The sequence below is a fragment of the Xiphophorus maculatus genome, chromosome 21 (assembly GCF_002775205.1).
Source record: "Xiphophorus maculatus strain JP 163 A chromosome 21, X_maculatus-5.0-male, whole genome shotgun sequence".
In the NCBI taxonomy this organism is placed as follows: domain Eukaryota; kingdom Metazoa; phylum Chordata; class Actinopteri; order Cyprinodontiformes; family Poeciliidae; genus Xiphophorus; species Xiphophorus maculatus.
This window is the reverse complement of record NC_036463.1, coordinates 19180413-19192618: the sequence shown is the minus strand read 5'-3', so window position 1 is coordinate 19192618 and position 12206 is coordinate 19180413. Positions and strand designations below refer to the sequence as shown.

Genomic DNA, 12206 nt, shown 5'->3' with positions numbered 1-12206 from the left:
TGGGCAAGCTTTAACGCTTCGATCACTGCTTTTATTTCTGCCCTCTGTGCAGACGCTGTTCCTTCCAGTCTTTCTGCTTTTCTTGTGAGAAAGCCTGCTTTTGTGCTTTCTACTACTGCAAAACCAGCTCTTAGTTCTTGTGTTTGGTGTCTGTAACAACAACCATCTGTGAAGAACTGTCTCACCTCTGGTCCAATCAAGGGAGTTGCTTCCAGGTCTGGTCTTACCTTTTCTGACTTTGCCACAAGTTCTGCACACACGTGTGGTTCTCCTTCTGAAAAACAGTCTGCCATGTTCACGCCTTCGTGTGTGAATGAAATGTTAGGAGCTTCCAGGACAATGCCACTACACTGTGTGACGTTAACACCAACAGTGAATGTCCCATGACTATGTGTGCAGTTTTTTGTATCAATTTGGCTACACCAGCAGCATGCTGTGTGCAGGGATGATGTCTCTGTTGCATTTTGTCCAAAATTGCAGATAAATAAATCATGATTCGTCTCTCACCCCCTTTTTTCTGATACAAAACTCTGTTAACGGCCAGTTTTGTAACAGAAACATCCAGAAAGAACAGCAAAGTGTAGTCTGGCATGGAGAGCTCTGCAGCGGACGACATGTGTTGTTTTACAGCTATAAAAGCTTGTTCTGCCTCAGTTGTCCAAAAGAGGAGATTATTCAGATTTCTCATGCCTTGTTCATTAACCAAGGCTCGAAGCGGCTGGGTCAGATCCGTGTAAGACGGAATGTAGCTTCTGCTGTAGCCAGTTAAACCCAGAAAGGAGAGCATGTCTTTGACTCTGGTGGGTTTCGGATGTTGCAAAATGGACTGCTTGTGTGAGGGAGAGGTCCCCGTTGTTCCTGCTGAAATTATTCTGCCCAGAAATGAAACCTATTTTCGTGCAATCTGTAATTGGTTTTTACTGACCTTAAAACCTTTTTGATGGAGGTGAGCCAGAACCAGGGAGGTGGCTTTAACGCAAAGCTCAGCGGTTGTTGCGGCCAGCAAAAGGTCATCTACATACTGAATTAGGGTCGTGTCTCGTGGAAGGGGGCAATCCTGCAAAACATCTTTCAAAACCTGGTTAAACAGCCCTGGAGACTGGGTAAACCTTGTGGCAGCCTGGTGTAACGCCACTGTTCTCCCCTGAAAGTGAATGAAAAGTAGTCCCTGCAGCTTTCAGCTAGTGGGACACAGAAAAATGCATTTGCCAAATCAATACAGCTATACCACTGCTGGCTAGGAGTCAAAGCAGCAATGGAGACATATGGATTAGGAACTGGCACAGTTGGTGTTTTCAGAACTGCATTTACTGCTCTCAGGTCATGAGCCATTCTGTATTTGCCAGTACCTTTTTTCTCAAATGGGTGTGTTCCAGTCAGACTTTGAGGGTTCCAGCACTCCAGCCTCAATCAGTCCTGTTATTGTCTCTGCGATGCCCTGTTCAGCTGCGGGTTTGTGTGGATACTGAGGAATCCAGAGGGGTCTCTCAGAGTCCACCTGAAATGAATTAGGAGAACAGGAAGCAAGCCCCACATCTGTAGGCGTTTCCGCCCAGAGGGATGCAGGCATAGATGTTATCATATGTTCTGCTGAAGGGTGGTCTGATTTTTCCCTACCGTGATGTCTGGACACCTGTTCATGATGTAGCTCTACTGTTTCAGACCCTGAAAAGCTGATCTTATATGTGTCAAGAGAAGGGGAGAAAGACAAACCTGGCACTGCTGTCGCAATCCAATCTGTGGCTGCCAGGGAGCGTTTTATCATTGGGCCCAATTCTTTTGCTTGGTGCTCAGGGTGCAAACAGAGAGAGATGTGAGGCACAGCTTCATCAGATATTTGATAACATTCTGACTGCGTTTCTGTGAAAGAGACAGCAGCAGCTACACCAACTGGAGCTACATGAATATCTGAGATTTTTACCTCCCAGGTTGTTTCCTCCAAAGTGGAAAGGAAAGGTTCCTGGTACCATTCAGAGACGTCTCTGTCGTAGAACAGGGTCACGTGGGGGGGATCCGGAGGAGAGACGTAGGAGCACAGACACAGGAGCCAAGGTTTCCAGTCCACAAACGTTGACATTAGACAGCTGGAGGGTAAGTTCGTTAAAAGGCCCCAATATATGTCTGCATACTCAGAAACAACTGGCTGCATGAGAAATTGTCCATCCGTGTGAAAGTTTGCACAAGGGAGGGACGTGCCATCGGGAAATGAAACAATTAATCCATTCACAGAGCACATAATTGTTGCTCCCAGTTTTATCAGTAAGTCTCTTCCTAGCAAATTGACGGGAGTTGTGGGAGAGCTGACAAAAGAATGTTGCAGGTGCTGATTGCCCAGTGTGAAGGTCAGAGGCTTAGTGAAAGGCAGACTTTGTTCTGTCCTTGAGAACCCAGTTAAAGATACAGTTTGTGATGTCAAACTGAGGGGAGAAACAAAGTTCAATGTGCTGTGTGTAGCACCTGTGTCCACCAGGAAGTGTGTTTCTCTCCCCTCCAGTGTTGCTGACAGCATGGGGTCTGCAGTTCCCATGCTGGGCTGTGGGTCTCTAGGGGCGTGTCACTAGATGTTCTGTGTGGGCTCGTTATTCCCCTGAAAAGACTGTCCAGGTATAACATTGGGATTGTGGGGGATCATACCTGGTTCCCCGTGATTTGGTATGGCCCAGCAATGTTTTGCCCAGTGTCCAACACATCCACATCGGTAGCATATGTCCTCCTGTGGTCCCCCGGTTCGCGCCCCACGACCCCTCCACGGAGCACCGCCTCGTGACCGGCCAAACGCCTTCCCCGTCCACGAGGAAACGCTCTGTACCTGTTTTGGGGATATGAAACAGAAAAAAACAGGAGGAGGAACCAGGCCTCCCCCAATCTGATTAGTGTTTTACCAGGAAGTTGCATTCTGTGTGGGGGTTCCGGCACCTGCAGCCACAACCATCACATGTTCCTTTTTATCTGTTTTTTTTTTTATTCAATTTTTGTTTTGCTTCCTGCAATTGGAGCTTCAACAGCTGAATTTCTAAATCCTTAGTGTCAGACTGCTTTTTCTTCAACTCATCTTGTGCCTTTATTAAACAATTCCTCAAATAAGAGTTAATGAATTTTAGAATCGTTTCACACAGTAAGCCTCCCAGGAATATGGTGGAAAGTGAGCTGGCTTTGCTGTTGCCTGGCAACATAGCATACATGACATTATTCCACTGATGTAATCTGATGATGCCAAAGTGTTATGATGTCATAAGGGACAAGGCATCTGTCCCTTATGACATCACAAGGAACAGATGCCTTGAATATCCAGCGTCTGAATCAAACTTGCAGAAGTCAAGTAGCAGCAGCTCGGACGTTGGGTTTACCATATTGGATTGAACAGTGCATTTTTTCGTAGCTTTTGTGATACATCAGTCGGACAGTCGAAATGCTGCCAATTAACACTTATTATTTAACAGAATGCGAAGTTAAACAAATGAGTAGAGATGAATTGATCGTTTTGATTCTGGATTTCATACAAAGGTTTAAAAAAATAGATAAGAAGCATCAGAGTAGAACCGCAGTGGAGGAAGAGTTGAAAGCAGCTCAGGAAGAAATTGTGCATCTAAATCAGAACATTGGTTCACTCAAGAAACAGCTAGATGAGTCTCAAAGACAAAACGAAAACCTGAACTTTAAGACAATCCCACACTTAGAAAGTGAGATAATGAACCAGAGGTCCCACGAGAATCAGTCATATGAGAAGGCAAGAGCTCTCCAGGAGGGAAAACCCTTGAAGAAGCAGGCCGAGAGCCACTCAACGTTCCCAGCCTCACAACAGCAAGAAAATTTAAAACTACAGGAAGAAGACTCACGACGACAGCAAGAGGCCATGAATAAGGAAAGAAGTTTTTACCGCACAGAATATGACTGGAAAAGGCTGAAGGAGAAAATTCAGTCCTTAAATGGTGAGATACAGGCACTAACTCAAAACAGACACAGGGATCAAGAGTGCATTAAGAATCTCACTGAAGAAGTGAATATGATGAAAACTAAGAACTACTGGGAGAAGAAGAAATACAAGGATTTAAATGAATCGATAAAGAGAGAACAGACAAAGATACAAGATAATGCTGCTGCGAAAATACCCCAAAATAAAACGCAGACCAACAATCAGGAAGCCAAATTTCTTCCATCCATTGACGGAAACTCAGTTCATTATAAAGGAACCTTGTCTCTGGGTGGAGGTAGGTTAGATCCACTATTGAAAGAAGAGAAGCTCATAAAAGTAGATAAGTTAAACTTTAGCCCAATGCCCCCTAGCAAGCAGAAGCTTGAAATGCCATCATTTACACGTTCAGGCAGGAAGATTGTCCTCAGGGAACCTGAGCAGAGACAAAATAGTGGTCAATCAGGCAGGCGTGCCACAGTTGATGGGAACGTTAAAGTTCCCTCATTAGAGGTTAAAGGCAACAAGATGTTATGAGGTGCATTTGTGAGCATCACATAGAAGAGGCGTATACACCTTGGGGCTGGGCTTTAACCCATGGAGCCCAGCCGGGCACAGCCGAAGAGGAGACATGATTCCCTCTTCACACGAGCTCACCACCTTTGGGGGAGACAAACTGGTGGGGTGCAGAGTCAAAAGGATGGCAGCTGAAGGTAGGGACCTTGGTGATCTGATCCTGAGCTACAGAAGCTCAGGAACAGACCAGAGTCCGGTCCTCATTGCCGGCAGTACCTCGGGCTCGTTTCCAGTGAGAGTTGGACTCCGCCAAGGCTAATCTTTGTCATTAATTCTATTCAATACTCTTATTGACAGAATTTTTAGGCACAGCCAAGGTGTTGAGGGGATCCGATTTGGTGGCCTTAGGATCAGATCTCTGCTTTTTGCAGAAGATGTGGTCCTTCTGCCTTCATCAGGTCGTGATCTACAGCTTTCACTGGAGCGATTCGCAGCCGAGTGCGAAGTGGCCGGGATGAGGATCAGTGCCTCCAAATTCAAGGCCATTGAGTTCTTGAGCCGGAAAATCTGGTTAGGATGCCTCCTGATATGCATCCCATCTCTTTAAATGCAAAGGTTTTCTCCGGGTGCTCCGGTTTTTCCTACCTTCGGGGAAAAAGTGATTAGGCTAATTGGTCTCTTTTAAATTTACCTTAGTCTCTCACTCACTAACATTTGGAGACATTCTTTAAATGGACACACTTTAAACTCAATGCATAGGTTTTCTCCGGGTGCTCCGGTTTCTCCTACCTTCGGGGAAAAAGTGATTAGGTCAATTGGTGTCTTTTAAATTTACCTCTGTGTCTCACTCACTGGCTGTTAGAGATACAAAGAATATGAACTTATCTAGTTCAGATTCTTTTTAGCACACACTCCTTACATGGCCTCATAAAATGGCTTCCAGTCCTAATGTTTCTATATTTTTTGTTTTCTTAGTCGTCTTAATTTTGAACAGGTCATAGAATATGATCAGTCTCTCTAAGCTGGAGTGTCTTCCTGTTAAAAGGGAGTTGTTCCTCTCTACTTGGCTGCTCAGGATGAGGGACGGTAACAACTATCAATTGGATAATTGGATGAATGGATTGATGATTGGATTGGATGCAAAGTTTTTCTCCTGGTGCCTCGATTATTTTGACTATTCAGGAAAAGAAGTTTTTAGGCTAAGGGTGTAACTTTGTGTTGCAAGTTGGTGGGAATGAAGGGGGGTTAGAGTGCTGATGCACCCACAGTCACTGGACGACCTTTTCTTTTCTAGTGCTAAGAATAAAGCCAAAACTTACACGAGAATGCAATAAATTAAGATATGATGTGTCTTTAGTATAGCAAATAATAAAGACGCAAAACCTTTTTTGGGTCTGGTTGGGGCAGTTAACTCTTTATTTAGTTATTATTGGATTCTATAAAATGTGGCTTAATGCTGAGATGCTGATGTTTGGATATGTAAAATATATTTTATCTCTGCTAATAAATCTATAGTTTGGTTTCTGTCAGCTCTAGAAACAAGAGAGAAAAAAGCCAATTTCTCTTTATAATGGCCCATAATTTAATTTTACTTAGCAGGAGTCGTGGTTTAAAATTTAACAAACTTTGGCTCTTTATGCTTTATGAAATATTTCATCCTATTTGATGATTGATCTGAATATTGCCACGTTCTATGAACAAATGATGCAATTTGTCCAGGGGAAAACAGGGTGTTTTTTATGTCAGCTGTCAGCTTAACGTCACACGCAGTGACGGTTCAATTAACACAAAATAAGATGAACTGCACACATTTTCTGACAGATAATCAGAAGTTCAGGTGCTTAAGTAGCTAATCAATTCAGATCAAACATCAAATAGGGCAAAATATTTCCTAAAGCATAGAGTTTGTTAAATTTGAAACCATTTAATGGTTATTTTTACAGCAAAGTAAAATTAAAGTACTGGTCATGTAAAAGAGAAATTCGCTTTGGTTCTCTCTTGTATCTTTACAAAACTGACAGAAACCAAACTATTTATAGATTCATATGCAGAGAGAATATATACATTTTACATGTCCAAACATCAGCATCTCAGCTTTAAGCCACATTTTATAGAGTCCAGTAACATCGATGGTCACTTTACTCACTGACAGCCCCAAACCAGAGCCAAAACAAGGTTTTTGGGTCTTTAATATTTGCTATACTAAAGCAAATATACTCAGCAAATACACATTCCATAAATTAGAATATGACTGAAAAGTTTCTTTGTTAGTAGTTCCATCACCAAGTAAGACATTATATGATTAATTAGATGTTTTAACATATTTATATTTCATAGCATGTTTAATACGTGCTAAAAACTTGTTTTTGAAAGGTACTATTAATCTGACAAGCCTGTATATATATATATATATATATATATATATATATATATATATATATATATATATATATATATATATATATTATTTTAAAGCTGAAGTTATATATATATATAACTTCAGCTTTAAAAGAAGATATATATACAGTACAGACCAAAAGTTTCTACACACCTACTCATTGAATTCAATGAGAAGGTGTGTCCAAACCTTTGGTCTGTACTGTATATATATATATATATATATATATATATATATATATATATATATATATATATATCAAACTTTAAAAGAGGAGGAAAGCTTTCATAAAACACAGTAGAACTCAACAGAAGATTTTATTGGATAAAAATATGAAAAAATATCCTTTTTCATCATCACTTTTCAAACACTAGCAGCATTTTAAGCCCTTTTACTGACTGTAGTCAGTAGAAAGCAACTTTAAAAGAAGTTGCATTTAAAACTCTTATTAACCCTTGTTACAGCATAAAATTCAACGAATGAAAAGCACGCCATGTCTTAATGTTGTCTTCCTCAGAGTACCAGCCTGCTGATGTTTTAGGCGGGGGAATAAAACATGAGGCTGCGGTTATCATTCTTTGTCACCAGGGGGCAGCAGAATATCAAAACACCGGTGTTGGGAGAAGCAGCGAATACAAAACTTGATTGAAAACTATAAAAATCGCATTAAAAGATCGCATTAATCACGTTTGTATGGTTTTGAACCATACAAACGTGATGAAAGCTGTGGCTGTTTCATACAAAAACAGAAGAGATCAAACAAACAATTATTCAAAATCTGGGATTTATTGTGCTGGAGATTAAACTGAGTATTGCAGTGCCTCGAAAAAGGATTTATACATCTTGAACTTAAAGAAGAAAAAAGAGATCCTACATTCCCACCACTCATTTAATGTATTTTATCGTGATTTTATAGAATAATAAACCAACAGAAAGTAGCAGGTTGCAAAATGTTCTACAAATAAGAGGTCGGCAAGCATTTGTATACTTTGAGACACTAAAAAGGAAAACAAGGAAAGTCATGTAATTAGAAAACAGTCCATCTCAGAGGTTTGTTGGAGAACACCAGCGAACAGAAACACAGCAGTCAATGATAGAGTTCTGCTGAAGCTTAAAGCAGGGTTAGGTCCTAAGTATCTAGAATATTCTAAGGTTTAAACAATGTTCAGTTTATTATCTGAAGAAAAATTGAAGTAGTAGTGCATTAGTACAGTATTACACAACTAGTGCACTTGTAACAGATGTGGAAAGGATCACACAGGAATAGTACTCTGCGTTGGTTTTTTTATTCCTTTGAAACAGTGGGACACACTCAGCACCAGGTGTGATACACACGATCACCGTCACAATCCAGCAGCTCCGTTAGGCAGCTTCTGCCTTCTTTTTTTTAAATATATTCGACGAATTACAAAGATGTCTACTCTCAGGAAAGAAGCGGATAAGAAAAGTAAAACGACTGCGCGAAAAGAAACCTGCCAATTTCCAGAAACTACGATGGTCGTAAGTGAACAGAAAAACAACATGGAGATTGTGATTGCAGAGCTAATACAACTGAGAAAGGAACACACAGATGCTTCACACGATACTAAAGTCACTTTATCAAGGGTTGAAGCATCACTGAAAGACGTGCTTGAGCGAACGACAAAACTGGAGCAGCAAATTACAGACACCAACTAAAGAGTGAGCGACGCTGAGGATCAGCTGCTCCGCCATGACCGCTTGATGCGCTACATGCTACAAAGAGAAGCTAATCTCTCAGCTAAGTGTGAAGACCTCGAGTCAAGAGCGAGACGCAATGATCTATGGGATACCTGAAGGAGAAGAAAAGAACGACATGATTTTCTTCGTGACTGATTTGATGCGCACTTCACTCAAATTACCACAAGATATGAATCTAGATATAGAGAGGGCCCACCGGTAGCTTAATATGAAACCTAAAGACTCCGCCCCTCCACGATCAATCATCGTCAGGTTCTCTAACTACAGAGAGAAAGATAAAGTAATACAGATATGGAGTGAAAATAGTGTCAGAAAGATTTGTGCGTGCGTAGTAGGATTTGTGCGTGCGTAAAAAGATTTGTGCGTGCTTAAAAAGATTTGTGCGTGCGTAAAAAGATTTGTGCGTGCTTAAAAAGATTTGTAGTGTGCGTAACAGGATTTGTAAACCTTAAAAATAAAATACATGTTGAAAAAGTACACACAAATCACCTGGTACGCACACGCAAAACTGCAGTTACACACAAATCCGGTTACGAGTGCACAACTATTTTTGAGACTCATTTCACGCCTCGGTGGAAGCTCCAAGATTTGTGTGTAGATGGTGCATTTACATGCTAGTAAAAGCTGGGACATCTGAGTTTTCTTCGGAATTGTTTCTTTTTTCCATAGTTCAATACGTATTTCTCTCTTTACTTGTCTCGTGGCTTAGACATATTTTTGTGAGAGAAAAATACACGTCATTACACCCACGACTACTTTTTAATACTATAAGATTGTTTATATATGAATCCGCATTTGGGACCTATACAACTGTAATTACTTGGGTAAAAAATTCGACCACTAGGTGGTGGAAGTTTATTCTGCTCTGACTGGGAAAAGCCTTCATTCAAACTGAGAGAAGAAACAAGTGAATGGCGGGTCAGCAGAGTGATCGTGTTCGTGGTCTACCATCCGAAGTAAGTGGATGATAAAATTTGCACGTTTTACTGACTGTATTTTTTAGATTATTTCAGATTAAGTTTTACTTTTCAAGTAGTTCGACCCAAAGTTCTCGCCCTTCTATGTTAGCAATAGCTCATGTCTACGTTAGCTAAGCTACTATTAGTCCTCGATTAGTATCACGCATCGGTACAGTTTAAAACAGTATCTTCCTGGCCCATTACAGCTATGTCTACGTTTATCACCATGCTCAGCTATTTTTATGATGCCGACAATAATGTAGGCTTATGTGACGACTTTTATTATAATTTATTATAATTATATTTTATTAATTATTTGGCAGATAATTAATAAAATATTCCATATTTAATTTGTGTATGTCCTTTTTCAACTATGCAATTTATAAAGTGAAAAATTTAACACTGACTCAAATGTGGAAAACACATAAATTTTTCGATTTACAAGATATTTTTATATTTATGATTCCAAAACTTTTAGCAACTCAGGTGTTGATTGGTCTATATAATTGAGATTTATTTGTTGTCTCAAAAGCAGATAGTTGGAAACATGGCTCATGCCTTGGCTACAGCACTCACAAGGGAACTTGTGGGAAATACAAGCTCTCCCTCAACAAGTTCATGCCCTAATATCGGCAACAATTCTGGCCCTTTGGCTTCAAATTCTTCAACACGGGTCAACCAGGCATTAAAACGGTAAGATTTGAATTTCTTTTTAAAATTGGAAACGAAGTAGATAGCAGTTATGTATTTATTTCATATATGTTTTTTCATTGTTGTTTTTTTATTTTATGGACTCTGCCTTTACTGGATGTTTTGTCTCAAAATATTATTATTATCTTTATTCTCAAAGGCAATTTCCAAATCTGTTTCAAAAGTCAGACCTGAAAAAAGGCAAACAGAGGATTATCGCCTCAACTCGTTCTACAAAAATCTCCAACATTGGAATATACATATTGCCAGGCCCCACCAATCTAACCCCAAAAAGTTCTGATGAACTTCCCTTAGCACATGCAGGGTTAGGGAGAAGGGTGCTTTCTTTTTCTGACGACAGCAGGCATGAGGAGGTAATAAATGACAATAATTATCATTTACTCATAATATTTCATTCATAATTTATTTTGTATTGGTGTTCTTATAGTAGTATGCATTATATATAACAGATTGTCAGTCAGTTGGAGGACGAGTTTATCAAACTTAAACAACTGAAGGGAAGATGGATGTTCCATAAAGCATCAGGTTAAAATGATTCCTCTTTAATAAGATTGTTAATATTTATTTTGATTTGTAAAATGTTCAGGTTACACCAATAAATGCATATCTTTATTTTATCTCAGGTGGAGGTGGTCAAAGGAAATTGTCAATAATCCCAATGGATGCTGAAGGGTACAGCGGCAAGCTGCTCTGTTCTGCTTCAAATAATGGGAAAATAGTCCTCTTCCTGGTACCCGTCCAGGAAGAACTGGAGACAAGTCCACTTCCATTTGATGCGGAGGAGTTTGCGAAAATGCCTCAGGTGCCCTGTGTAACTTGTGGTATAACAATGCCTCTTCAGATGCTGGCGTTACATGCTGGGTCTTGCAGAAAAAATAAAAAAGTAAGTTGTCCTCATTTCCTCCATAACTTAATCAATCAACATTACTATGTTGAACTCTTTGGTTTTAATCTCTCTCTCTCTCTCTCTCTCTCTCTCTCTCTATATATATATATATATATGTATATATATATATATATATTGTCGAGGAAAATTATTGATTTTGGTGCTTAATGCAGTTAATTTTACGCATGTGTAAAAGGGTAGGTTTGATACTCTTGTTTTGAACCGGACAGACAGGGGTTAGAATGCAGATCACTAAATGGGGCCGCTTGCAGCCCGGCCAGAACACAGAAACATAAATTAACATTCTTGCAGGCAGTTGGGGAGAACTGCTGGAGGCCAGCATCTGCGATGGTGTAAAACTAATGCAAAATAGAAGATTGAAACCCCGTAACATTTAACTTCTAAGTATTAATACCATGTTTACTGAAGATTGTATTATCTCATTTAAAAACTATTAAAGGATGAATGTATTTGAAAACTGTATTATCTGTGACGATATTAGAAGCAAATGGAAAGTGTTTGAATGAAAATGTTTTTTTACTATTAGAAAATGGCTCAGGAATTATACTTTATTTTGTCCTGTGGATTTTATGTATTATTTTGGCAGAACTTAATCTTTTGGGGGGCTGAGTGTCCAAAAGCAAAAAAAGGGGTTTGCAAAGATAACATTTCTTGAAAACTACCAGATGCAAGTCTCTTCGAGAACGTTAGGAGAGATAATGGAAGAGACGTCAGATTTATGGGTGTCTGCGAAATCTTATCTTAAGACTCTCGGCGCCGGGGACATTCGTACCTGGTATCGTCCAAGATTAACTGGTCCGCCTTTGTCTCTCGATAGAAACCAGACGCCTTTGGAACTTCGTTGTAAATTGGGAGACTTCTGAAGTTTCCTGTAGTTCCTACGGGAGTTTCTAATTGGTTAAAGAGCGGAACGCCTTAGTTGAATATATTAAATTGAAGAAACGCCCACTCAGTATAAAACTTCATGTAAACGTTAAAAATTCAGAATGCTACCACTGTTTTGCTTTTGGCATAAAAAGCTTTCTCCAAAGACGCGTCTTTGCCCCCCTTGTTTCTTTGTGTTTCTTTTTTTCTATTTTTTCCTGT

The 12206-nt window shown here is 39.9% G+C and overlaps 1 protein-coding gene across 1 annotated transcript; it reads right to left on the bottom strand.

Annotated features, from left to right (window-relative positions):
• Window positions 1-1357: 1357 nt before the first annotated feature.
• LOC111606285 lies at window positions 1358-2749 on the bottom strand. The gene is made up of 2 exons (XM_023326798.1): window positions 1922-2749; window positions 1358-1498 (listed from the first exon to the last, which is right to left on the bottom strand). Exons 1-2 carry the CDS (start codon window positions 2525-2527, stop codon window positions 1358-1360), a joined length of 747 nt encoding a protein of 248 aa, XP_023182566.1. The 5' UTR covers window positions 2528-2749.
• Window positions 2750-12206: the final 9457 nt, after the last annotated feature.